This window comes from Aulonocara stuartgranti (genome assembly GCF_965226115.1).
Source record: "Aulonocara stuartgranti genome assembly, chromosome: 5".
Classification (NCBI taxonomy): domain Eukaryota; kingdom Metazoa; phylum Chordata; class Actinopteri; order Cichliformes; family Cichlidae; genus Aulonocara; species Aulonocara stuartgranti.
In genome coordinates this window covers 15,057,078-15,082,070 of record NC_138943.1, presented here as the reverse complement: position 1 = coordinate 15,082,070, position 24,993 = coordinate 15,057,078, and the positions used below count along the sequence as shown (strand labels likewise).

The window sequence follows — 24,993 nt, the reverse complement described above, 5'->3', positions numbered from 1 at the left end:
GGTTCGTGTTAAGTGGTTTAAAAACATTGCTGTGAAAATGACCTGGACTGAAAATGAGTGAAAAAGCAGCCATTGTCCAAAGAAAAACTTTGAAAGACCCTCAGAAAACCTGGTGAACTGTTGTTTAGGACTATTTTTAAAATGAATCTTGAACTAAAAAATTAGTGAAAATAAATGTAGTTGTTTCAGCTGGACATCGTGGCTTTATCCTGGTCATCTTAGTGTTGGCATAACCTTAGGAATCATGTTAACATATATACAAAGATACCGGAGTTACCAAGCAATGCTCTTATTCCAAAAGTATAATATTTAACAACTTACAGCATCTTGATTATAGCAGGTAACGTGAAAACACATATAATTTCCAATTTACTATTTAGAACAGCCCCAGTTTAGAGAATGCATGCATTGTATGCCTGCTCACTTTATTCTTCCTATTCTTATAATCTGTACTGAGCAACAACACAAGTACCTGACTATTTTTTACAAAGATATAACTTACTTTTTTATTCTTCCTTCCAGTTCAGTATCTTTTCTTCTAACTAATGGTATTGCAATAAACAAATTGCAATGTATAGACGTAAAACATAGAAACAAGCTTAGTGGCATCATTTAACCAATTGTAAGAGTTTTACCAACACTTTAAACAAAAGGAAAATGTAAACCAACATACCTTGAGCAGCTCAGGCTGTTTCCCCTTTAAAAGCCGTCTTCTGAAATAAAACACCTGCTTCTTTCTAGAAAGTATCTTTGGTAAAATGAGTTTCTGTGAGGAGTGGCCATAGAGACTAACGCAGTCTTTTCTTTGGAACCAGTAGAGAACACTCACACACACAGACACACACACAGACACACAGGCGTAGTTTAGAGTTGGTTTATGTTTTGTGTGTTGGTCAAGATAAAGTCACTTTTTTGGGGGGAGGGGGTTATCTTTTTATAACAAGGTAACATGCAGAACATCTGTTTCCCTCTTGTTGTTTTGTGAAATAAATTTGAAACATTCGTTTTTTATAATGATTAGTTAATCATAAATCAACAATGAATCTATTTTTTTTTTTTGCACAGGTGCTAAAGGTGTTGCTACATTATGGAATGTATTGTTAGTGATTTCACAGAAAACCAACCTTCAGCTCAGTTCGAAGGCTGCACGTGGCAGGTTTTTTTCCCCTCCTTTCTCTCACGTGACCTTTCGTAACAAGAGGACTAAAAAGAAGATATCATGTCTCAGAAAATAAACATCAGAGGAGTTGTTTTCTCATCATAAATGTTGGTCTCAAATATAGTTATCTATGTAACTATGTGCGTACCTAAGATTCAGGTGAATAGCTGAATATTTGTTCATTGTTAGGTGTGAAAAATGTTGCTTGCATATCAGTCAGAATAGTTTGCATTTAAAGTCTCATATACGAAATGCAAAGCATTGCAGGAATTTTCAAATTAGATGACAGTTTGGTTCTTCCTGAAATGGATCCACGGTTTTGTGTGGCTTTTCAGTTCCTGGGTTTACTGTATTAACTAACTAACTTCAGATTAAGTTACAAAATTGCAAGGTCTAATGCTACATTCTTTCTAGTGAAAACAGTGCTTGGCGTCTGTAGTATGACCAAAAGTATTGCAGCCATGTGCAATGAATTTGTGATCTTCCCTTTGAAGCGGTTGGTTAAAAGACCAGGACAGTGTCAATAATTATCTTCAAAGTGAGTATATTGGAACCAAATAGTGCCAAATATTGGAACACTTACAATCAGCTGCCAAAAGCAAAAAATGTAATGCAGTCTGGACAATCAGATAATTCCTAGTTGCAAGGAAGATGTCATCTTTTTGCTCTAATGTGGCTGAGCCATAAGTCTGCTTGTGTCCTGCACTTGAGTCTAACCACCACAAGCGATCTGTGACCATGGCAAAGGGGCAATTTTAATCCTCCATGCTCTCCCTGCTCACTGAGAGATGCTTTATCTAAACAGGACACATTTGAAAATCCCATACAAAATTAATCTTAAGTTCAGTTGAGGGTATTCACACTGGAAATGTTAAAAGAAGAGATGGGGCATGAACTAAAGTCAGACAGTTTATAATGAAACAATCTCCCCAAGTTTCCCAAAGAAGGGAAGGAGCTTTGGTTAAAGAATAACAACAAAATACTTCTGCCGTAAAGACAGTCATCACTCACACAACGTGAGGACAGTTGAAGGTCACAGAGAGGTCGCAGTCTATGGTCTTCCATCATTGTAGTGTGGTGAAGCACGTGTCAGAAAACTTCAGTACGTATTTTTAAACAGATCACAGATGTATAAATCTTTTTGTACTCAGTGTACAAGTTTTTTGTGCTATAGTAAAATATAATTTTTAACACAGCATTAATGCTAACTTATACCAAGAAAAGCTTAAAATTAGTGGGTATGCAAAGGATTTAGCTTAAGGCCTATTTTTAGTTTTTTCTAAGCTGTCTTTTTAATTTAATCATTTAATTCTAATGAGAAATGACCTGTCCAACAACAAGCTTGGGTCTATATATGATATAGCTATTAAATTTGAGGAATAAAGGATTCATTATCCTTAGTACTATAAAAAACAAAAATAAAAAAAAAATTATTTTCTTTTAAAGAGAATCGTGCACTATTATTTTCTTTTAGCTACTCTATCAAGATTTTTTCCAGAAACCTACTGCCTCCTGCATGCTGTATTTTGGTCAAAAGGTGTGTTTGTGTTAAATACAAATAACATGTAGTGAACATGATAAACATAAAGTGAAATTAAATACCTATGTGCAAGAGCTTGATCAAAGTGAGACTGGTCCTGTTAAATCAGGAGACAGCTGTGTTTCTTTGAACTCAAGTAGCCCTCACTTTGAAACACGTCGCCAATGATGATTCATTAACAACCCCAACAATGATTTGTCCAAAATAAATCTAGGGTGGTTATTAAAGGCTCTTCTGCCAGGGGCACACAGAAAAACGTTAGTTCTGTCTGAAGAGACAAGGTGTGTTTCAAACTGAAAAAGCGGGACTTCCACAAGTGACCTCAGAAGACAACAAACTGTGAGTATAAGATCCAGAAACTTCCTAGAAACTCTTGCCGCTCTGATGTTTCTAAAACTGAATAACTTTAACCTGCTTTAACCATCTTGAACCAACTTTAACCCGTGATGTGGTCAACACAAAACTATGCAAATCATTTTAACTAGTGAATGTAATTTTTTAAAACATTTTGAATAAAAGTATAACTGCTTAACAAATGTAAAGCTGTTAAATGATTGTTGTTCTGCTTCAGTTAGAACTCACATTCAAGAAAACTCACATTCTTGAGTTCGGATTAATTTTGTTCGATCTGGACTTAAATAGTAATGAAAAGCTGAGAATTTGATTTGAGTGATTTGATTTATTGGGAGTTAGATGTTCATATATGGTACTATTTCTTAATGTACAACAACAGGTTTGATGTTTTTTTATTCTGTTGATCGCAGGTAAACAAAATTTTTGTATTGTGTTTCAGAACAGTCACTGTTGGGGTTTTTACTTCAGATAGCTTTCACTCAAACCTCTCCAAATGTGTTCTAAAGGCACTAAATTAACAGTTTAAATGTGGCCAGTTTTTCAGGACTGTGTATTAGAGATGGCACGATACCACTTTTTTATGTCCAATACCGATACCGATATCATAAATTTGGATATCTGCCGATACCGATATGAAAATACACTATATAATATAGTGTATTTTTTAATCAATAAAACTGTTTTTTAATATATTGCTGCATTTTGTATAAGTTAATGCTCAAGTTTAAATAAACAACAACACTAAAGCTATTCTGTTATACCTGAATGTAAAGAATACACTGCACCCAAAATATTTCATAGTTCAGCAATACTGATCTAATCAACTTAAACCTACTCCATCCTCCCTATTCTGGTATTTTAAAGAGTACGTAGCAGAAATATTAAGCAAGCTAACTAATAGGGTTGCAAACTCCCAGCAAAAAAAATAAATAGGGAACCACCCCCCACCCTCCACCTCATGATTCTTAATCGACATAATCAACTTTAATTTGATGCAATGTGGGGAAAAAATGCACAAAATAAATTATTTTTCAAGAATAATTAAATAGATTCAACATCTTTCTTCAACAGAATTGCAGACTTCACAGATCGTACCTTCCCAAAGGAAAAAGTACTATAGCTTACTAGGGTATATTAGACTTAACAGTTACTATATACAGAGTAATGGACTTCTATATATTTTACATAAGATTAAAACTTTGGGTTAAGATTCAGATAATTATTTATTAAAAAGCTAGACATTTTAAATGAGAATAAGAAAGAAAAGTATGTCTTTGTGCCCCCCTTTTCACTGTTAATGCCCTATCGGGCCCCCTGGCTAAACTTTGCTAGATCCGCCCCTGCACAGTTACCAGCCGTCAGCTACGTAGAAAAGGATCCTGGTGTAGAAAGTAATATTAAATAAATTCTAACAACAGCTTATCAATAGATATCTGATTCAGTAATTTACGTCAGTATCGGACCGATACCGATACGTGATATCGGATCGGACCATCTCTACTATGCATATAAGTGCTCACCTAACACATAAGCTAAACAATCAGTGACTAATTCACTGCAGATAAATATGAACACTCCTTTCATTATCAAAGAAAGGTCAGTAAAACAAAAGACATCGTGTGTTTCGGGACTGTTGCTGTGCCCTGACTTCACAGCAGTCTGAACAGCTGACAGCTGTGGAGCTAAAGGGCCGGTTAGTGGAAAGTGTCCTGAGAAAAAACAAGAAACAAGGGCAGCGGGAGAAAATGACTAGAGGAGTGTATACTACACAATAGCAGATACTGACTTCATGTTTCCTAATCATTAAACGCGGATTAAACGGGATGTGATAGCTCTGGTTTCTGTTTTACTGAATTTTTTCACATGTACTTGAGGTCACTGCTAAAAGAAAAAATGTTTAAAAAGCTGTTCTTAATTATTGGCTTTAGACTTCCAAAATAACATTGCACCGTATCCAAGGTCACTTCAGTAGTGGGCATTGAATGGTACTTAAATGGTTTGATGAGTGACTCAACACCTTGTATTTCATGAATTTACAAATGCAGAATTTATTCTACAATTCATTATTTAAGCACAGAATTCTTTATTTCGATGCGCGTGGCTCTTGTGGTCCTCCATAGTATTTTCCTTTATTTATCAACAGTTTATAGTTTAGTGAAACGGGTTCATCATTCCAAGCACTTCCTCGACTCACACCCCGGTATAAGAATAATTATTATAACTAAAAGAAAACTGAACCAAATAAAAACTATATCTAAAGATTTTCAAAAAGCAAAATCAATTCTTGAAACTTGGCTGAATTTTGAACAAAACTCCCATCTCAATAAGAAAACCTGGCATGTCTCTAAAATGAGCTGGGAGCTGATACTGATAGTGATTAAATCTGGGGTGGGGAGTAAACTTTCACAGAGACACAAATGAGAAACTGTGACTGTTGTGAAGGGCCGCACCAATAATCTAACGGTGAGCAAAAGTGAGTTCAGCTTTCTAGTGGGGCCCTTCACAACATATACTCCCTGCATTATGCTGGGCTGCGATTTTTGGCCCATTTTGAGCCGATTTTTGAGTCGTGCGACCGTTTTGGCGATCGGCCCGATTTTGGCCTTCATCGTGCGTCGTGCATCGTGTAGTATACGTGGGGTAACGAGACGCGATTAACACCTCACGACGAGCTCCCGATCATCAATCGCTTGGTCGCGAGGGTGTCACCGCAGTTTGTCACACTGCACACGCGCAAGCACAAATGTCAACGAAAAAGACGGCGCAGCACGACAGTGCAGCGTGTGATCTGGACACAAGCGATGGAGGCACAACTTGTAGAACTTTGGAAAGCTCATCCGAGCCTTTTCGATGTGGCCTCACAAAATTATCACGACACAACAACCGTGAAAATAGTTGGATCTACACTGCTGCTCAATCACAGCTGCCTGATCAATGTTTTTCATTAGCAATTTAGCAAAGTTGACGGAGAGGGAGAGCGAGCGACAGAATTTCTATTATAACCTTCATTTTATGTACGCACAGTGTGAGCACTCAGGTCGCATCAGAGCATCGGGCCGTATAGTGTGAGACCCTGCATCGTCACCTATGAACTTCTAACCCCTGCGATGCAATCGTACAGTTTGAGCAGGAGCTGAATCGCGCGACTGAAAAAAATCGCAGTGTCTGCCCAGCTTAGGGAAGGTTTAAATCTTGCGATTTGCTTCACCTGTTGTTCATGCTATCGACCTCATGGTGTCGCTGAGGCACCGAGAAACAAACTCGCTTTCACGACCAGAGCGCTGGTGCATTCACTGACGACGACGTATGATCCAAACAGAGGCACCTATGCAGCTTAGCATGGCTAACATGCAAACCAACCAGCCGCCTCCAGTTGCCTTTACTGAGAGGCCATGTGGTCTAGGGAACAGCCTCCGCCTCGTCATTCAGAAACAACCCGCCCCTCCTTTCTCTGTCCCTGTGGTTCCTTTTGGTTGTCTGTCATTATCACCGCTCACACTGTCACTTCTCCACTCATGGACTCACTTGCGGTCACTTCTGGGAATTGCACTTGTCTTGTTGAGACTGGAAGATCTGGACCATTAGTATTTGACTCAGAAAGCTCCTGATGAGTTAACCCGGAATGGAAACATAAAGAATTACTGCAGACGTGAGACTTTTTTTTCCCTAGGTATTCCTTTACGTTATGTGAAGTTTTTCTTTATGCTTCTTCTTTGTTTTGAGTGTGAGTGGACTCTTCTGCTGTTGTACTTTCCCCTACAGTAAACAAATTAGTGTTTATAGCTGCAGTTAAGCCTTAGAGCTTGTTGCTGTATAATGTAGGGCAAAGGTTACCGGTTACGCTGCAGCGAGGTTTAGTTATTTCCCCTTTAGCGTAACATCTCAGCTGCTCTGTGATCATGGCTACAAAAAGCTACCAAATACACCCACCACTATTGCGCAAATATTGGAACAGCTTGCATAATAATAAGCGCTGAAAGGGTTACTTGGACAAAACTGTAAAAGATAATGAAATTGTTTTTTCTTCTAGATAATGTTTGCAGCAGGTAGTGATATAGGGTATGATAAGCTTTTCTTTTCTCTAAAATCAAAACTGCTGTTGTCAGTGTACAATGTGTATAGTGACCGTATGTATATATATGTGTATATATGCAGTTGGTATCTGTCTTGAAGTTCAGATCCTCTGGGAGGTCTGTGAAGTACCCTAGCTGTTCCTAGGACTATGTTCTTTTTGTGTGTCTGGAATCTGTTGCAGCCACCTTTCCAGCTGCTAACCCTCCTGTTACCACTGGGACCATTTTGGATGTTACCAAAGTGGTTCCATGTACTTTAGTTGTTTCTTCAGCCTCCGGTACTGACTTATTTTTCTCCTTCTTTCTGATGTTGCTGTCATCTGGGATTGCTGCATCTATCACACCTGCGGTGTTCTGTTTCTTGTCAACAATCATTCTGCATATGGTTGGTTTGTCAACAGCTGCTTGTCTGTCAGAAACTCAAAGACCCACTGGGTCTGAGCCCTGTTATTTATTTAGAAACTGGGGACTTCTAATCCATATGTGGCACAGATGTTCCTGTAGACTTTCTCAGCCACTTGGTTGTTTTTTCTCACTGTATCCTTGCATCTTAAATTCTGCTACTGTGCACTGGACGGTCTCTGGGGCATTTTTGCTCAGTCTCCAACTTGGATCTTGTTAGTTGTGGCAGACTCCTTTCTGTTCTGTGCTGTCCTTTTAAGGCAGCCTTTTCTAGCAAATATTAAGATTCTTTGTTATCTGCCACTTCTTCTATCTGTGGATGCTACATGCCATGCAGCAGCTTGGTCTTCCATGATACTTCCTTCTCCTCCACTGCTTGAAGCAGCTCATCTTAGAGGGCCTGAGATACATCTTCCTAATGTATTCACAGACTCCTATGTTTCATACTGAATGGTTCTGACACACCTGAAATCCGTGGTTGACATTCATGGATCTTCACCAAAGTCTCTGTTGGCCTGTGGGATACCCAGGTACTTGTAGCTGTCCTGTATCCCCACTATAATGCCCATTCCTCTTCAGTCAACACTACTCTCCCTTTCTTTGCAACCACTCAGCCATGCTTTTCTAATCCGTGTGCCCTCGATGTAGGTGGTGCATATATGCATATCTCATTCTGTCACATTTGTTAACTCTTGAAACACAGATAAAGCTTACTTGGATGCATGGAAGGACTGATTAGATTTTAATGGTCAAAGGTCAATATAATTATGACCTCACACCTGTCCCATTCTTCTAAATGTGATATCTCGGGAACTCCTGGAGTCAGTTTTATTATGTCCGGCACAAATGTTCACTTGGACTTACTAATGAACTGATTACAATTTTGTAACATTACAATTTTACAATTTTGTAACATTTATTTTTAAATGGCCAAATGTCGGCTTCCATTTAGTCATTTAGTTTTGTTTCATTGTACTCTCAATGTGAGGTACAAAGTGAAATCAGTGCAACTAAAGAAGACCATCATTAGGCTGGGAAATTAAAATAGAATAGAATAGAATAGAATAGAATAGAATAGAATTCAACTTTATTGTCATTGCACATGCACAGGTACAGGGCAACGAAATGCAGTTTGCATCCATCCAGAAGTGCTTTAGTGATATAGATATATTACAATATATATTAGCAATAATATAGATATGTGAGTATATTACAGAAATGGGTCTATTATGGTATGTTATAATGTACACGGTATGAAGTATGTTGTGAATATTCTATAACTATAAGTATGTACAGGCTGTAGTGAGTACAAGCTATGTACAGGATATGAACAGGATATAAATATGAAAAACTATACAGAATATGAAATAAATAACTTTACAGAATCTGGGATATACAGCTATACAGAAATGGGAACTATGCAAGTTGTAAACAGTTGTAGGATTAAAGATTATCGAATGTACAGAATGATTATTTACACAGAGCTATACAGTAGTGCAGTTAAGATAAGTGAGGGTGTAGATAGTTTCTACAGAGGCTATATAAAGTGCTAGTGGTTGTGAGTGGTGGTTCAGTCCATGTTATTATTGTGTTTGAGGGTACAGTTGTCCATTGTGGGTGTGTGTATGTTCAGTCCATGAGTTAACGTGGGTCAGATGTCAGGAGGCAGAGTTCAGGAGTCTGACAGCTGTGGGGAAGAAGCTGTTCCGGTACCTGGTGGTCTTAGTCCGGAGGCTCCTGTGGCGCCTCCCAGAGGGCAGGAGGGTGAAGAGTCCATGTGATGGGTGACTGGGGTCTTTGATGATTTTCCCAGCCCTTTTCAGACACCGCTTCCTGTAGATGTCTTTTATGGCAGGAAGTGGTGCTCCGGCGATGCGCTGGGCAGTTTTCACGACCCTCTGCAACGCCTTCCGGTCCGAGGCAGAGCAGTTCCCGTACCAGACTGTTATACAGTTGGTCAGGATGCTCTCGATGGTGCAGCGATAGAAGTTCACCAGGATGTCTGAGGACAGGTGGTTCTTCCTCAGAGTCCTCAAGAAGAAGAGGCGCTGGTGAGCCTTCTTGACCAGCTTGGAGCAGTTGGTCGTCCAGGTGAGATCCTCGGAGATGTGGACTCCCAGGAACTTGAAGCTGCTCACACGCTCCACAGCCGTCCCCTTAATGTGGATGGGTGGATGTGGGTCAGCATTCCTCCTGTAGTCCACGATGAGCTCCTTGGTCTTCTCGGTGTTAAGCAGCAGGTTGTTTCTGTCGCACCACTCAGCCAGACGATCCACCTCCTCCCTGTAGGCGGCCTCATCGTTGTCACTGATGAGGCCAATCACCGTGGTGTCATCTGCAAACTTAATGATGGTGTTGGAACCATCAGCAGGTCTGCAGTCGTGGGTGAAGAGGGAGTAGAGGAAAGGGCTCATCACACAGCCTTGTGGTACACCGGTGTTCATTGTGATGGTAGATGAGCAGCGGTTATCCAGCCGGACATGTTGGGGGCGGTTGGTCAGGAAGTCCAGTAACCATTTGCAGATGAGGGAACTGATACCCAGGTCTGTCAGTTTCCTGATGAGTTGTGAGGGGTGGATTGTATTGAATGCTGAACTGAAGTCTATAAACAGCATTCTGGCGTAGGTGTTGTTGTTGTCCAGGTGTGAGAGGACAGAGTGCATTGCGATGGAGACTGCATCCTCTGTGCTCCTGTTCCGGCGGTATGCGAATTGGTGGGGGTCCAGGGTGGGGGGAGACAGGATTTGAAGTGTGCTAGGACCAGTCGCTCTAAGCACTTAGTGATGATGGGGGTGAGTGCTACTGGGCGGTAATCATTGAGGCAAGATGGGTTGGAGTTTTTGGGTATCGGGACGATGGAGGTGGATTTGAAGCAGGCCGGTACCACAGCGTGGGCCAAGGACAGATTGAATATGTCTGTGAGCACTCCTGCAAGCTCCCCAGAACACGCTCTGAGAACACGCCCGGGGATGCCATCAGGGCCTGCAGCCTTGTGGACATTGATCCTGCTCAGCACCGCTCCTACATCGGTGGGGGAGAGAGTCATAGGTTGGTGGTCTGGCGTCATGTCTGCTTTGGTTGTGGTTGTGGGGTTCCCTCGCTCAAAACGAGCATAAAAGTTGTTGAGCTCGTTGAGGAAGGAGACATCAGAGGATGCGGGGGAGGGTTTGGTGGTCCTGTAGTCTGTGATGGTCTGGAGTCCTTGCCACATGCGTCGGGGGTTGGAGTTGGAGAAGTGTTCTTCTACCTTCTTTTTGTAATGGTGTTTGGCTTTTTTGATGCCCTTCTTTAGAATAAACCTGTCAGAGGGAAAATTTCATTTATGGAACAACCTGGAACATTCTTTCCATTGTTAGGAAAAAACAGCTTTGCAACATGTAGCTAAGTCAATAACACTGAGGAGATAAATCTATCATACTCAAGGTCTACAATCAAGTGATGCTTTCAGTGAATGTAAATTCAGAGTTTAAAATAAGGTACTGATAACACTTGAGCAAGATGACCAGATTAGACTTTGGACGTATGAAATGAAGTTTAACTTTAAGTGTACATAAAAGGCCAGGCCATGTTATTGGTTTAAAAATGATGCAGCTCATGTTCTGGCATGCCTTTCAGTTGATGAAGACAGAACTAAAGACAGGAAGACCCACAAGCAACTGAAAGCAGCTGCAGTAAACACCTTGGCAGAAACACAACATTCAGTGAAGTTCATTGGTTCTAATCTTAATCCAAGCACTGGCTCCAAAGGATTTTCATCCAAGTATTTAAAACAGTCCCTATATTTATAATTTTGTTAGTTTGCCCAGTTAATTTTGAGTCTGTTGAACTGGGGGGCTCTGTCTAAAAATAATTGTAATTCCTAAACAGTTCATGGGAAATTCTTTACAAAATTTGTTCAATTAAATCAGAATAGACTGAATCCAATCTGATTGGATTTAACATCCCCTGTCGTGATGATGGAGGCAAAAAATTGTGTGTTATTCTGTGAGAATGACTTTGGCAGGTGCTTGATGTAAACTGCAACTTAACTGAGCAATATCATTCTTAATTTATCCTTAGATAAAATTACACCTTAAAATTCTACCAGTGCACTCTATATTTAAGCTCGTGAATCGACCATCTTGGATACAACTTTTGTTTTTTCCAATAGGAAGAGGGCCATGTGACACACCAAACTTAATGGTAATGTCACAAGAAAAACAATGGCCTAAATGGCCACCATGGTCACCACCCATCTTGAGGAGTTTGCCCCCTCACATATACTAATGTGCCACAAACAGGACTTTAATATCACCAACTATTCCCATTTTATTACGGTGTATCCATATAAATGGCCCACCCTGTATAGTAGTGAATCAGGTGAATATTATATTATGCCTGACTACACTGTAGCCTTTCTATAAACTATAAACTTTCTATTATCTTTGATTTTTTTTTTTTTTTTACAGTAAATAAAGTTCTTTCAAAAACATGCATTTTACTATTCTCAAAGACATAAAGATATGTTTATTTGCACCTTATAGTTGATGAAAGCATTTGTACACATGCTGTGGATAAACTGGCCCTGAATCTTCTTAAGCAATAGTGTCAGCCCCCTGAGTAACTTCCACCCAGGTTGTTTTTAAAGTCCAGGTCTATAAAAATATAATCACAGCACACACGATGACTTCACTTTGGTAACGTTGCTGAACTATGACTCAGCTGAGCTAACAGTCAGAAGGCGGTGCCAACAAAGACCACATAAAGTTAGAACATTAGTTTTCAGCAGTTTGCAGTGACGTCACTAACTGAACAGAGAATTAAGGGAACAAAACTAACTGATAAATTAGTCCCACTGAATGTTTAATCCCATCACTAAGTAAAACTATTATCATAAGACTTGTTAGGGAGTTAAAGTTGGCGTGAGTAGTATTATCTTCCTTTTATCTCGGTCTCTTCTCACGCAAAGGAGACAGAAATGTTGCAGAGAAGGCAAAAGAAGACAGAAAAAGGTTATGCGAACCATTAATTTATACCGTGTTATAATTTTATAGTCAATGCTATATAATCTTTTATTAGAGTTAATTGAACAAGACCTATGATTAGCTCCAATCTGCCACAACCTATTGGAGTGAGAGAAAAGAGATGAGAAATATAAGGAGCATTAATGCAGTAGCAGCATATTTGAACATTTATATGAAGTAAAAGAAAAGAGTTTGATAGTTCTCAGTATGTCATGGGAAGTCTGGGCTGGGTTATCCATGGCATAAATAAGACATCGTTCAGGGTCATTCAGTCTGGTCCAAACTAGAAATTTATCAAAAAGGAAAAGTCCTGTGCTTTTACTTATCAGACATTTTGCAAAATTCTAATATGATAGCTGAGCAATTTTTCCCCCATTGATATATGCCTTAGTTCAGAGCCCAACACCAAAATATGGATCCGTTTAGGATCACATGGCTTCTCTGAGTAAAAAGAAACCAAAGTGTTCAGAAAATGCTTCGAGTTGAACTCATCGACTAATCTGGACAACAAAGAACAAACTAAAGCTGTGAAACCAGCCACACAGTCCTCACAATGCTAAAATCTGCACAGCATCAGAAAGGCACATGTGTTCTGTTTCAGCCTTACAGCCTTCGAGTTAAAAAGCCTGTTACTACAATTCTGTAAATTCAGATTACGTCAGAGCTAGGTGTCTAGCTACTGCATCCACACCCATACCGAACAACCAACACTTACACTGCAAGAAGTTCAACTTGATTTCAGGTGCACAGTATCCTGCGGGACCAACATCACCCTGCGCGCCACCTTTTCCATCTGCTGCCCTCAGGGAGAAGGTACAGGTCTATACAGGCCAGAACATCCAGACTGGCCAACAGCCTGTATCCACAGGCTGTGAGGCTCCTGAACTCTCTGCCCCCCTCTCACGGACAATAACCATATCCAACTTCTTAATAGCAATGAACTGGTCTGCATTGGTGCATCATATCTTTATTCTCTTCCCCCTCCTGCCCCCCCCCCCCTCTTTCTTAAATAGATAACTATCATATCTGATATCATATCTCACAGTACAATAATATTGAATGGGTTGCATTGTTGTATTTTGTCATGTTTCTCAGGTCTTTGTCTGAATTTCTACGAACATTATTGCTAAGGATTGTCTTATTGCATTGGAGTCACACTGGGTTAAATATGTACACTTGGGTTTTAAGGGGTATTTATTATTTTCTTCTTTTTTTTGGGTTGTATGGAAGCCCCAAACGCAATTTCATTGTTCTTGACAATGACAATAAATAAATAAATACTAAATACTAAAATACTATCTAGAATTTTCCATATTGTGACATATCTAAGAGAACTGACTGCAAAATATTCAACTATTTTTATCAGAATATACATGACTGTGAGCACAATATGAAAAAAAAAAAGATTTTATTTACATTTCATAATAATTATGGACATATCCATTTATCACACATTTTTTTACTCAAAAATAACAATGTTGGCATTAGCCAGGAAGATTAGGTTTTAGTATCCATAGTGATTAGACAAGCTTTCCTGTACACAAGCTTTAAAGACTATAAAGCTTTTCTTTTGCTATTCTAGTGTTTACCTGCCACATAAAAGCAACACATACTGTAATTGCCATACTCCAGCATCTAGTGTTAGTTTTTTTTCTCTTGGTTGGCTCATTAAATGATCCATAAAATACTTTAGAAAAGCTGTTTTTTAGCATCTCAGCATTTGAACCTTCTTACTACTGTCGTAGCACACATATTTTCCAGTCTGTCTGCTTCACTCCCACATCAAATCCTAGCCAGCCACACAAAAGCAACATTGATGAAAAGATTTATTCTCATACCAAGCTGCACCGACCCTTTTCTGACCTAATGCAGCAAGACTGCTGGCATTGTGCTGATAATGAACGCTAATGTCCTGTAATTAACTCACATCACTATTCCTGAAGTGATTGGTGATTTTGTTATTGTGTGGCTTACTTGGCACTGATGTGTGCAGATAACCAGATGGTCTCTGGAATATCAAATTTTGCGCCTTCCAAATCATCTGTTTTGGTCAAAAATGTGATCAAATGTACCTAAATGGGCTTTCTTCCCTTCTTGTTAAAGGATAATGGAAAAGCCCCATGATCCAGATGACAACTTCAAGCTGGATAAGGGCACAGCCGAACCTGAACCCAGCACCCATACGAGAGGACAGTGGTCTAGCAAAATTGAGTTCCTCTTGGCTGTTGCTGGGCAGATCATAGGGCTGGGAAATGTGTGGCGGTTTCCTTACCTATGCTACAAAAATGGAGGAGGTGAGTATCAAAATAGTGAACAAACAGACACTATATTGTGCTGTGGCTGTCTACCTATTTAGCTCCTCTTTTCCAGTTTTACCGTCTCCAAATAATGAACTTGGGATCATTGGTTTGCAGAAAGCTGTTTTGAAGTCTGGAGCTTCCTTAAAGACCCCATAAGTTATAAGCTATCTCTAACAATGGGTGATAGACTTTATCAGCAAGATGCATTGTACTGAACTGTATGTATTTATACTTAATGGTTAAAAGGGTTAAATTAAACACATTCTCAGAATCTCTTTCAGTACAACTTTCAGTTGAATTCAGCTTTTTTCAATTCAGTTTTATTTATGTTGCAACAAATCACAAAACATTCACCTCAGGGAACTTTTAAGGTGAAGACCTTACAATGTTAGAGAGAAAACTCCACAGGGGACCACCCTGTGAAGTAAGCATTGGGTGGCAGTGGGAAGGAACTCCATTTTAACAGAAGAAAGCGGCAGAACCAAACTCGGGGAGGGGCATCCATTGGCCTCAGGCGGTTTGGGGTGATGGTAAAGAGAAAAGAAAAAAAGGGCTTAACGAGGCAGAACAAAACACAAACTATAGAAGAGAGAAGATAAACTTGCTCACTCGCCCAGCATCCTGATTCTATAGCAGCATAACTAAGTGATAGTTCAGCAGCCATCCCCATAATTATACATATTTTTTAATGTTAATGTTAATTAGCTGATTACATGAACTTAACTACAGAGCCCAGAACCACTGTTTATATTAGGCTGTTAATGTTTCCTTTGGGCCTTTTAAAAATAAATTTGGAGGAACTGCATTTCTGTGTCAGCTTCCCTTTTGTTTATTTCTGTATAACTAAGTCAAATTTTATATTTTAGTTCAAAATATATCAATTTAAAAGAACTCAAAGGAACATAATCGACACAGTTACTTTAATCTGTTTTTCATTTTTAATTCTATCTTAGCTGCATTTGTTTAAAAATCCTGTCAGTTTGACATTTGTGTAGAGTGGCAGAGAAAGATCGTTTTAAAGGAATTTACATCATAGTTAGGAAAAGATAATCAAGTGAATCCATCCAGTTTCTTAACTTTTTATCCAATTCAGGGTTGTAGGGAGTCTGGAGTCTATCCCAGCTGTCACTGAGAGAGAGGCAGAATGCATCCCGCACATGCTGCCAGATTATCACAGGGCTAACACAAAGAGACAACCATTCATGCTCACATTCACACTAGTCACCAATTAACCTAACAAGCATGTCTTTGGACTGTTGGTGGAAGCCAGATTACCCAGAGGGCAAAGTTTTCCCTCTGGCACCCAGGCACAAACAGAACATGCAAACTCCACACAGCGAGACAAAGCCTGGAGTATTTTTAGATTTCCAAAAATAATTACATTTGGAAGAAAAATATTTCAGAAAGTAACAAAACACAAATTAAGTTTTAAAAGAAAGGTCTTTTTAAAATGAACTAAAACAATGTCTATCTTATTTAGAGATTAGATGCAAAGTAAGCCAGTGTTGATCTCCCCCGGGATTGACCTGTGTCAGTGTGATAACCCTGGATTAATAAAACAGTTGAATCGATCAATACAAACAACTTATGTGGTGCAACTTTGGATTTTGTCCAGGGGTGTTCTTCATCCCGTATATACTCTTCCTCTTCGCCTGCGGCATACCCTTGTTTCTGCTGGAGACGTCTCTTGGCCAGTACACGAAGCAGGGAGGGATTACCTGCTGGAAGAAAATTTGCCCCCTTTTTGAAGGTAAAAATCTCTCTCTTAAAATTTTTTTGGAAGTTTTCATTTATCAGACTACCAATAAAGAAGTTAAGATCATACTGTATGCTAACAAGCTATGACAAGGTCTTTAATTAATTAATGAAGCTGAATATAATTATAAATAGAAAACCTGTGGAAAATATTAGTATGTTTTTAAATGCATATTTTAATCACAAACTGCACATTTTACTCACATTTTCCTGCTGTTGTAGCATTTGATGAGAAATTATGAATTTTTATTATAATTCCTCATTTTCTTACAAAACTATTTTCCCCCTAGAACATTATACTGTAAACGATCAGATGCTGTATTCCAGGAAACCTGAGTTTTGAGTCTGACACTTATGCAACAGTTGTGTAACAAACTTAAACTTTAAAGTTTAACAAAGCTCCTTTTCTGATTATTGGAAAGACAAAAGCTTTTTTAAGAAACTCGCAGATCTGCATCAGGGGTTTCATCTTTCACATTACTTACACTGGTTGAACATTACCTCTTCTTTGATTGCCAGCCAGGGGACTTGTATACTATTAGCTCCTTTCTTACTTGTTGTCTGTGTTTCCCCTCTACAATTGTTCACTGCACTACATTTACTTTGGCACAAAACCTCGTTTATGTAATTTAAATATATGCCATCATTTAAATATGTATTTATTTTTCAAAGTGCGTTGGGTTGTTAACAAGTATTTATATTAACATACTGGACACAGTGCGTTTCTTTAATTATTCTATATGTATGTGAATTTGCCTCCTTTTAAGTGTTTAATTTGTTCCCTTTTTGTTGTTTTTCAGGCCTTGGTTATTGCAGTGAAGTGGTTGTTTTATACTCCAGCATTTATTACATTATCATATTAGCCTGGGCATTCCTATATCTCTTCTCCTCTTTCAATTCTGAGCTTCCCTGGGCAAGCTGCAAAAACAGCTGGAACACTGGTAAGTCCCACTATGTGATTAGAAATGCAAAAACAAAGAAGTAGCTAAACATCATGAGAGCAATTATGACTCACTGCATTTTAACAAGCTTTGGGGGACTCATCATGATACTAGCTGGTTTCCATTTTTTACAGGTTAGGTTGCTTTTAATGTCATAAAATTGGCTGTTTGAGGGTTTTATTCGATTCTGGCACAATGTTGGCACTGAGGGTTTTTTTGTGTCTATAGAGCAAAGGCTGGAAACATTTTATCTTATGAAGGACTAGCACTCAGTATTCTTCACTCATGCTGATATTTATTAATAATAGCAGTTGAAAAATTTAAGTGTATTTTAGCACTGACAATTTTACATTGCTTTATACAGTATATGGATAAAAAAAATTGCAGGCCACACTTCAGTTTTCAGTCCCATTGCCACAGGTGTATAAAATCAAGCACCTAATTATGCAGTCTGTCTTTGCAAATAATTTTTGAAAGAATGGCACATTCTAAAGAGCTCACTGAGTGTCATAACATAACACCAGTGTACCAAGTGCCGCTTCTTCTCATGTAGGTATTCCACAGACAACTATAAGTGGAATTATTGGAAAGTGGAAATGTTTGGGAAACAGAGCAGCTCATCCACGTAAAGTTACAGAGCAGGGCCATCAGGTATGGAGGCTTTTAGGTTTAAAAGTCACCAACACTCTGCTGACTCAGTAACTGCAGAGATCCAAACCTCCTCAGGAAAAAACATTTTATTCGGAAGTATCTTTTTACCATGTAGCTAGCTGCTACATGCACTATATGGACAAAAGTATTGGGCTACACCTAGCCATGCCGCCTGCCCTTACAACATTTGTGAAAGAATGGGTGGTTCCAAAGAGCTCACTGAATGTGGCATCCTATGAATGGTACTGTCATGGGATGCCACATATAAATATTCTTAATAAATAAAAAAAAAATAGGTGTATGCTTACTTAAAATCTAGTTATGAGAACCACAGAAAAGCCTTACTTGGTGTACACCAGCAAACTGATAACAATTTTATGGCAACACCAACAAAGTCTTTACTCACCACAGCACTTTCCAGTTGGCCATAGTCAAGTCAACTACTGGTCATTGCCATTAATTTAGTGGGAATGGTTGCAGCACCACTTGGTAACTGAGTAAAACTCTCAACCTTTTCTTTCAACCCAGTAAAATGAAAGAGGCACCACCTTGTGGCTTTATTCAGCACTTCACGCAAGTGAGTTTCCCTCTCAGGGGGACAGAATACTAAAGCCAGTGAACAACAATCACACACGCACACAAATAAACAACTGTCAGCAATCTAATGCAGTCACACAAACTTAGATTTTTATTATTTATTGTTTTTTTTATGTAATTGGTGGAGACACTGAAATAATCCCTCCACCCCCTCCTTCAGCAAACATAAAGTAGAAAACACCTTCTGTAGTCACACGTTTTATTTAATATAGCAAACTACAAATGAAGAACCAATTTGTTATGTGAATAGAAAAGCTTATGTAGTAAAAATCAGTAGAACACTAGCACAGCTTATATGTAAGAATAAAAAAGAAAAAAAATACCAAAATGTAACTGAAGATCTTTGTTAACACAGACCAAGGCTTTGACAAGATGTGTTATATGACCTTTCTTTGTTTGTGCTTTAATTCACTTGTTGACATTTCTCAGAAACCTGTGTGGAATTTGACAGAAAGGCTGATTATTTCAACATGACTGTACATGAAAATGCAACTTCACCAGTGAGAGAGTTTTGGGAGTGAGTAACTTTTCCAAAATCCAAAAACTTTTAAGGCATTATTTGGACAAGTGAATCGGCATTTGTGAGTTATGACCATCACTAACTGTCAACTGCAGGCGAAGAGTTTTGAATATAACTGGAAGCATCAATGAGTTGGGCAATATTCGATGGGAGTTGGCTTTGTGCCTTTTGTTGTCCTGGATCATCTGTTACTTTTGTGTGTGGAAAGGTGTCAAGTCTACTGGGAAGGTAAGACATGGGCTTAATACTTTTATTTCCTTCTGGTACACAGTGTAACAAATAACAGAATCTGCTAGTGCCTAAAAACACAGTAATATGTTACACACCAAACATGCCTCTATCTTTATAGTTTAATTACCTATTAGAGACAGGATGTGATTGTACACAGTTTAAGGCTAACCATAAATATGAGCCAACATTATTACATTTCTTTATGATTCAAAGATATCAAGCTAAGCCCAAACTTTTGTTCCCACTGCACTTAAATTAAAGGTACAACCAGCAGCAGGCCAGGTTAAAATAGATGGAGATGAAGTATCTTTCTGAAATATCATGAAGAACATGCCACAAACATGTTTCTTAGTAATCATCTTTGCTTCCCTGGCTTTATCCTTTGTCCCCTTTCCTTCCCATTCATTGATTGTCACTGTTTATGTATTTATTGAGGGTGGACATGAGCTACATACGCACACCAGGGCAGGGCAGATAAGAGATTGTATTTTATGCAACAATGACGGTGTTTATTTTGAATAAATACAAAAGCAGAATACAAAGTTGCAGACCTGTGATATCAGTAAAAACTTCCTCTTTCAACTTGTTGCACTCTTTGTACCACTAAAGCAGAAAGATTTACACGGCTATATGCTGGATTTTATGCTAAAATAGTTATATAAGGTATGTAATCATTGAAACATACTTACTAATTAAATTTGATTACCCCATTTAAAAATAAATGGGAGTGTTGCACTTAGACCTGATTTGATAGTAGTATCTATGCCAGATAGCAGTGAGTTTCATGATATGAAGTTGAACTGTAATCAGTTTTCTGATCTTCTTTTGATCCTCTTCATCTGCAGATGTACTCTGTATTTGTTGATTAACTGTTAGCATGCCAACTAAATAAACGGTGAACATGACGTTACTTGCTGAGAGCTGCAAATCCTGCAAGATTTAGTATTTTGAACAAGGTAATGTGCAGACAGCATTTAGCTGCAAACAGTGTTGTGCCAGCATTAAAAAGGCAAAAGAAGCTGTCAGAAAGATTTTCTTTAATCTAAAGCTGCAATTTGCTTTCTTGAAAATTTAAACTGTGCGTTAGACTTAAGGAGTAGTGAACTGCAGTTTTCCCTGGGTGGCAAGAATAAAGAAAAAATCAGCAGCATGTGTTTAGTTTGAGATACACTGTGTGAAACTAAAGCTTCAATGTGAGGTTAAGCAGTGTTCGGTGTATGTTCTGAAGCACAGAGTGAGTGTGATTACATAATATCGGCAGTGAATGTTCATAACTTGGCCACATCATTCCTCCTCTGCAGGTAGTTTATTTTACTGCCACATTTCCATATGTGATGCTGGTGGTGTTGCTTGTTCGTGGACTCACGTTGCCTGGGGCCATAGATGGGATCAAGTTTTACCTGTACCCAGATCCATCCCGTCTCGCTGATCCCCAGGTACAAACACCATTCATGACTTCCCACTCTAAATAAAATGTGGTTTTACTCTTTAACTCCTGCATAACCATGTTGCATCATCAAACTTCTTACAAACAGTGATGGGTTACTTATGTGTGTTAGACTGTGTTAAAACTTTCAGTGCATTTGCAGATGATTGCTTTGCTGATGTCACATAGGGTAAAACATTAGCAAATGTTCTGTACAGATGCACTATGTGCAGTCCAACACACACACACACACACACACACAATAAAAAAAAAATTCTCATGTAATTGAATGTAGGGGTGGGGAAATGACCTTTTTTTCTTTTGCAGGTGTGGATGGATGCTGGCACACAAATATTTTATTCCTATGCTATTTGCATTGGGTGTCTAATTGCACTTGGCAGCTATAATAAGTACAACAATGACTGCTACAAGTAAGTAAAATGTTTTTTGTTTTTTAATGTAAGAATATCACAAAATATCACAGTTTTAATGAAAGAAGAAGAATGTAACATAAAACATATAAAATCATTATGACAAAACTGGAAAAAGCAGGTTTCTTTAATGCTTTTCACTAACACTAATAACTTTCTTCTTCTATTTACCATTATCCAAAAATATCTCCCTTGAGTCATGTGTCATGCCATGAGCTACTGATATGGAAAAAAACAGGTTGTGTGTCACAGTTAGGCAAGAAACATGCAAACCGTGGTTCAGGGGATTGGGAAGCTCATCTTGTAACCAGAAGGTTGCCAGTTCGATCCCCTGCTCTGTCTGTCTTGGTCGTTGTGTCCTTGGGCAAGACACTTCACCTATCGCCTGCTGGTGTTGGCCAGAGGGGCCTATCAAGGCTTGCAGGATGAGCCGTGTGGAATTTAATGAGGACCCAAGATGCAGGCAGCTGAGATACAGGGGAGTTTTTATTGAGAAGGTGGAGATACAAACAGAAACGGCAGAGGAGCGGAGGAAACTAAACAAAACCTAAACTGGAAAAAACTAACAAAACAAACCTGAAGCGCTAACTGGAGCGCTGGAGGAAACACAGGGAATTAACACAGACGAACCGGCAACATGTGGGAGAAGACACAGGGCTTAAATACACACAGCAGTAATCAAGGGATGGGAGACAGGAGGGGAACACACCTGGACAGATGACGAGACAGGGGAAACGTAATTTGAACACACTCACATGAGACAAGGACCTTCAGAATAAAACAGGAAACTAACAGACACAGAGGACCAGACAAGACACTGAACTTAACAGACAGACTCACGAGCAGACACAGTGACACCATGGATAGACAGAGGGAACACAGACATGCATGAAACAAAACCCTAACACATAACAAACCTAAACAAAAGACATAACAGAATAAACAAGAACATAGAATAATATAAAGAAACACAAAACACTGAGTTGTCAGACTCAGGACCATGACAGGGCCGATGGCGCGATATGGCAGCCTCGCTTCTGTCAGTCTGCCCCAGGGCAGCTGTGGCTACAGCTGTAGCTGCCTCCACCAGTGTGTGAATGTGAGCGTGAATGAATAGTGGAATTGTAAAGCGCTTTGAGGGTCTCGAAAATCGCTATATAAATGCAATCCATTATCATTATTATTATTATTATTATTATAAACCCTTACTGACTTTAATACAAAATAATTTGATGTAATTTGTTCTCTTTTTATTTTAGGGATTGTGTGTATTTGTGCCTTCTGAACAGTGGGACCAGCTTTGTTGCTGGCTTTGCCATATTCTCTGCACTTGGATTCATGGCATATGAGCAGAACACAGATATATCCAAAGTGGCAGAGTCAGGTGAGTTTATAAAAGAAAGTGTGAAAAGATACAAGGAGCTTTACAATGAACAATTTAGACCTGACAGCATTTATGGATGTAATATTATTTACATGTTCGTATGGGAGAATGTTACAAGCTTGTCTTTGTATGTGCAGTGGATGGCGTTTCTCATCTGTTTTTAGAAGAGGATAAATGCCAGCTACACTTTACACCTTACAATCAATATATGCGTGTATACTCTCACCGACCTCTGTTAGGTATAACTGGTTAGTAGCAGGTTGGGCTTCCGTTTCCACTGTATTCTCTTATTCTCTGCAGGTCCTGGCTTGGCATTCATTGCCTATCCTCGAGCCGTCGCCATGATGCCTTTTCCTCAGATCTGGGCAGTATTTTTTTTCGTTATGATCATCTTGCTGGGGCTGGACAGTGAGGTAAGCTCTGTTTTGTTTTGTTTTGTTTTGTTTTGGGGTTTTTTGGTGGGGGGGGGGGGGGGGGTGAAGGGGGAGGGACAACTGAAATAAATTGAAATGGAAATTTAAATTTTTTTAAAAACAATTTTAAACTTACTTACGTTCCACTAAATATGATTGTTATCTGGCTCAGGCCTGGCGCAGGATCTCTATTGAGATGCAGATTAAAACAGTTTAATCTTGAGCAAAAATTATGCATTTTTAATGGTAAGTATATAACTTAGAGGTTTGTGTTTCAGTTTGTGGGTTTGGAAGCTCTCACAACAGCCATTTCCGACATGAATCCAGCCTTCTTCCATGTCGGCCACCGACGTAAACTCTTGCTGCTTGCTGTCAGTGTTGTCAGTTTCCTCATCGGCCTTGTGATGGTTACAGAGGTAAGAACAAATTTAAAAGTCACATGTTTGTCACAATAACTGCATTTATTTTATATGCTAAAGCTCGAAAGCTAATGAAACTGCTCCACACACAGGGTGGACTATACATCTTCCAGGTGTTTGACTACTATGCCTGCAGTGGAATGACTTTACTTCTCATTGCCGTACTGCAGTCTGTAGGTGTTGGATGGGTATATGGTAAGTTCATGAATTACAAAAATATCAAAGTGTCTTCATAATGAAACAAATTTTTCCTCAACTCTGTGTTTCCATCTTTTCACAGGTGCAGACCGATTTTATGACAACTTAGAGGACATGATTGGATACAAGCCTTTACCCCTAATAAAGTACTGTTTGAAATATGTCACTCCAGTAATTTGCACGGTGAGTTGCAGCAAAAGTTAGTAATGCTCTGCAGGTCTTCCCGCCCATTCTTGCACAGCACATGTCAGTAATGTCAGACAGACATTATTAATCGAGACAAACTCTCTTATCTAGTAGGTGATCATCAGTTTTGCTGACCTAAATGGTAGCTGTTAGTGCAATATGTTATTAACTCTGACTGACTTCATTACTTAAGTTAGGATTAATTCTGTGAGCTGGTAAAAAAAAAAAACTCTCCATCTGAAAGTAAAAAATGTCAGTATTTGTTCCAGCATTTATAATTCATCAAAGTAAAATCACATTATTTGGTTATTTTTAGTAATGAACCAAGACAAAAATCCTTGATGGGGAAGTATCATTTTAGCATTTACTAGCCAACAGTTTTGGGTGTGCAGCTAGCCATGCAGTCTCCCATTATTTGTGAATGAATGGGAAGAGCTTACTGAATTTGAGCATGGTAATGTCATAGGGTCCCACCTTTGCAACATGTCATGAAATTCATGAAATTTCTTCCTTCCTAGATATTCCATGACTAAGTGTTACTTTTGGAAAATTGTTAGGTTAAGCACCACAGCAACTGATGGCGTCAGACCACATGAAGTTACAGAGCAAGGTTGCTGACTGCATAGTGTGTAAAAGTCTCCAACACTCTGCTGACTCTCTGCTGACTCAATGACTCAATGACCATAGAGCGCTGAGCCACCACTGGCGTTAACATAAGCAGAAAAACTGTGGACTAGGAGCCTCATGAGATGGGTTTCCATTCCCCACGTAGTATGTAATTTATTCCATATTTACCTCTTCCATTGTAATTTTCAGGGAACGTTTATTTTCTCCTTGGTCAAATACACTCCACTGAAGTTCAACAACACACTAGAGTATCCATGGTGGGGTTATGCTCTAGGCTGGTGGTTTACACTCTCCTCTACGCTCATGGTTCCCTTCTGGATGCTGTACAATCTGAGCACCACTCCTGGTACACTGCGACAGGTGAGCTATTTGTGTATGAATAT

At 39.0% G+C, this 24,993-nt stretch overlaps 1 protein-coding gene across 3 annotated transcripts in view; it reads left to right on the top strand.

Moving 5' to 3' along the window:
- Window positions 1-2,986: 2,986 nt before the first annotated feature.
- Window positions 2,987-24,993, top strand: part of LOC309706645 (sodium- and chloride-dependent GABA transporter 2-like) — a 28,505-nt gene continuing 6,498 nt past the window's right edge. The window contains exons 1-14 of one of the 3 annotated variants that reach the window (XM_082533351.1): window positions 2,987-3,038; window positions 14,635-14,825; window positions 16,447-16,581; window positions 17,387-17,527; window positions 19,205-19,292; window positions 19,391-19,523; window positions 20,828-20,962; window positions 21,280-21,383; window positions 22,643-22,767; window positions 23,068-23,180; window positions 23,459-23,596; window positions 23,692-23,794; window positions 23,880-23,980; window positions 24,800-24,970. In XM_082533351.1, coding sequence (XP_082389477.1) covers window positions 14,639-14,825; window positions 16,447-16,581; window positions 17,387-17,527; window positions 19,205-19,292; window positions 19,391-19,523; window positions 20,828-20,962; window positions 21,280-21,383; window positions 22,643-22,767; window positions 23,068-23,180; window positions 23,459-23,596; window positions 23,692-23,794; window positions 23,880-23,980; window positions 24,800-24,970 — 1,674 coding nt within the window. In that variant the 5' untranslated portion in view covers window positions 2,987-3,038; window positions 14,635-14,638. Of the gene's footprint in view, window positions 3,039-6,316; window positions 6,724-14,634; window positions 14,826-16,446; window positions 16,582-17,386; window positions 17,528-19,204; window positions 19,293-19,390; window positions 19,524-20,827; window positions 20,963-21,279; window positions 21,384-22,642; window positions 22,768-23,067; window positions 23,181-23,458; window positions 23,597-23,691; window positions 23,795-23,879; window positions 23,981-24,799; window positions 24,971-24,993 lie in introns of those variants that run through there. The other 2 variants (XM_082533350.1, XM_082533349.1) reach the window with 2 other exon arrangements.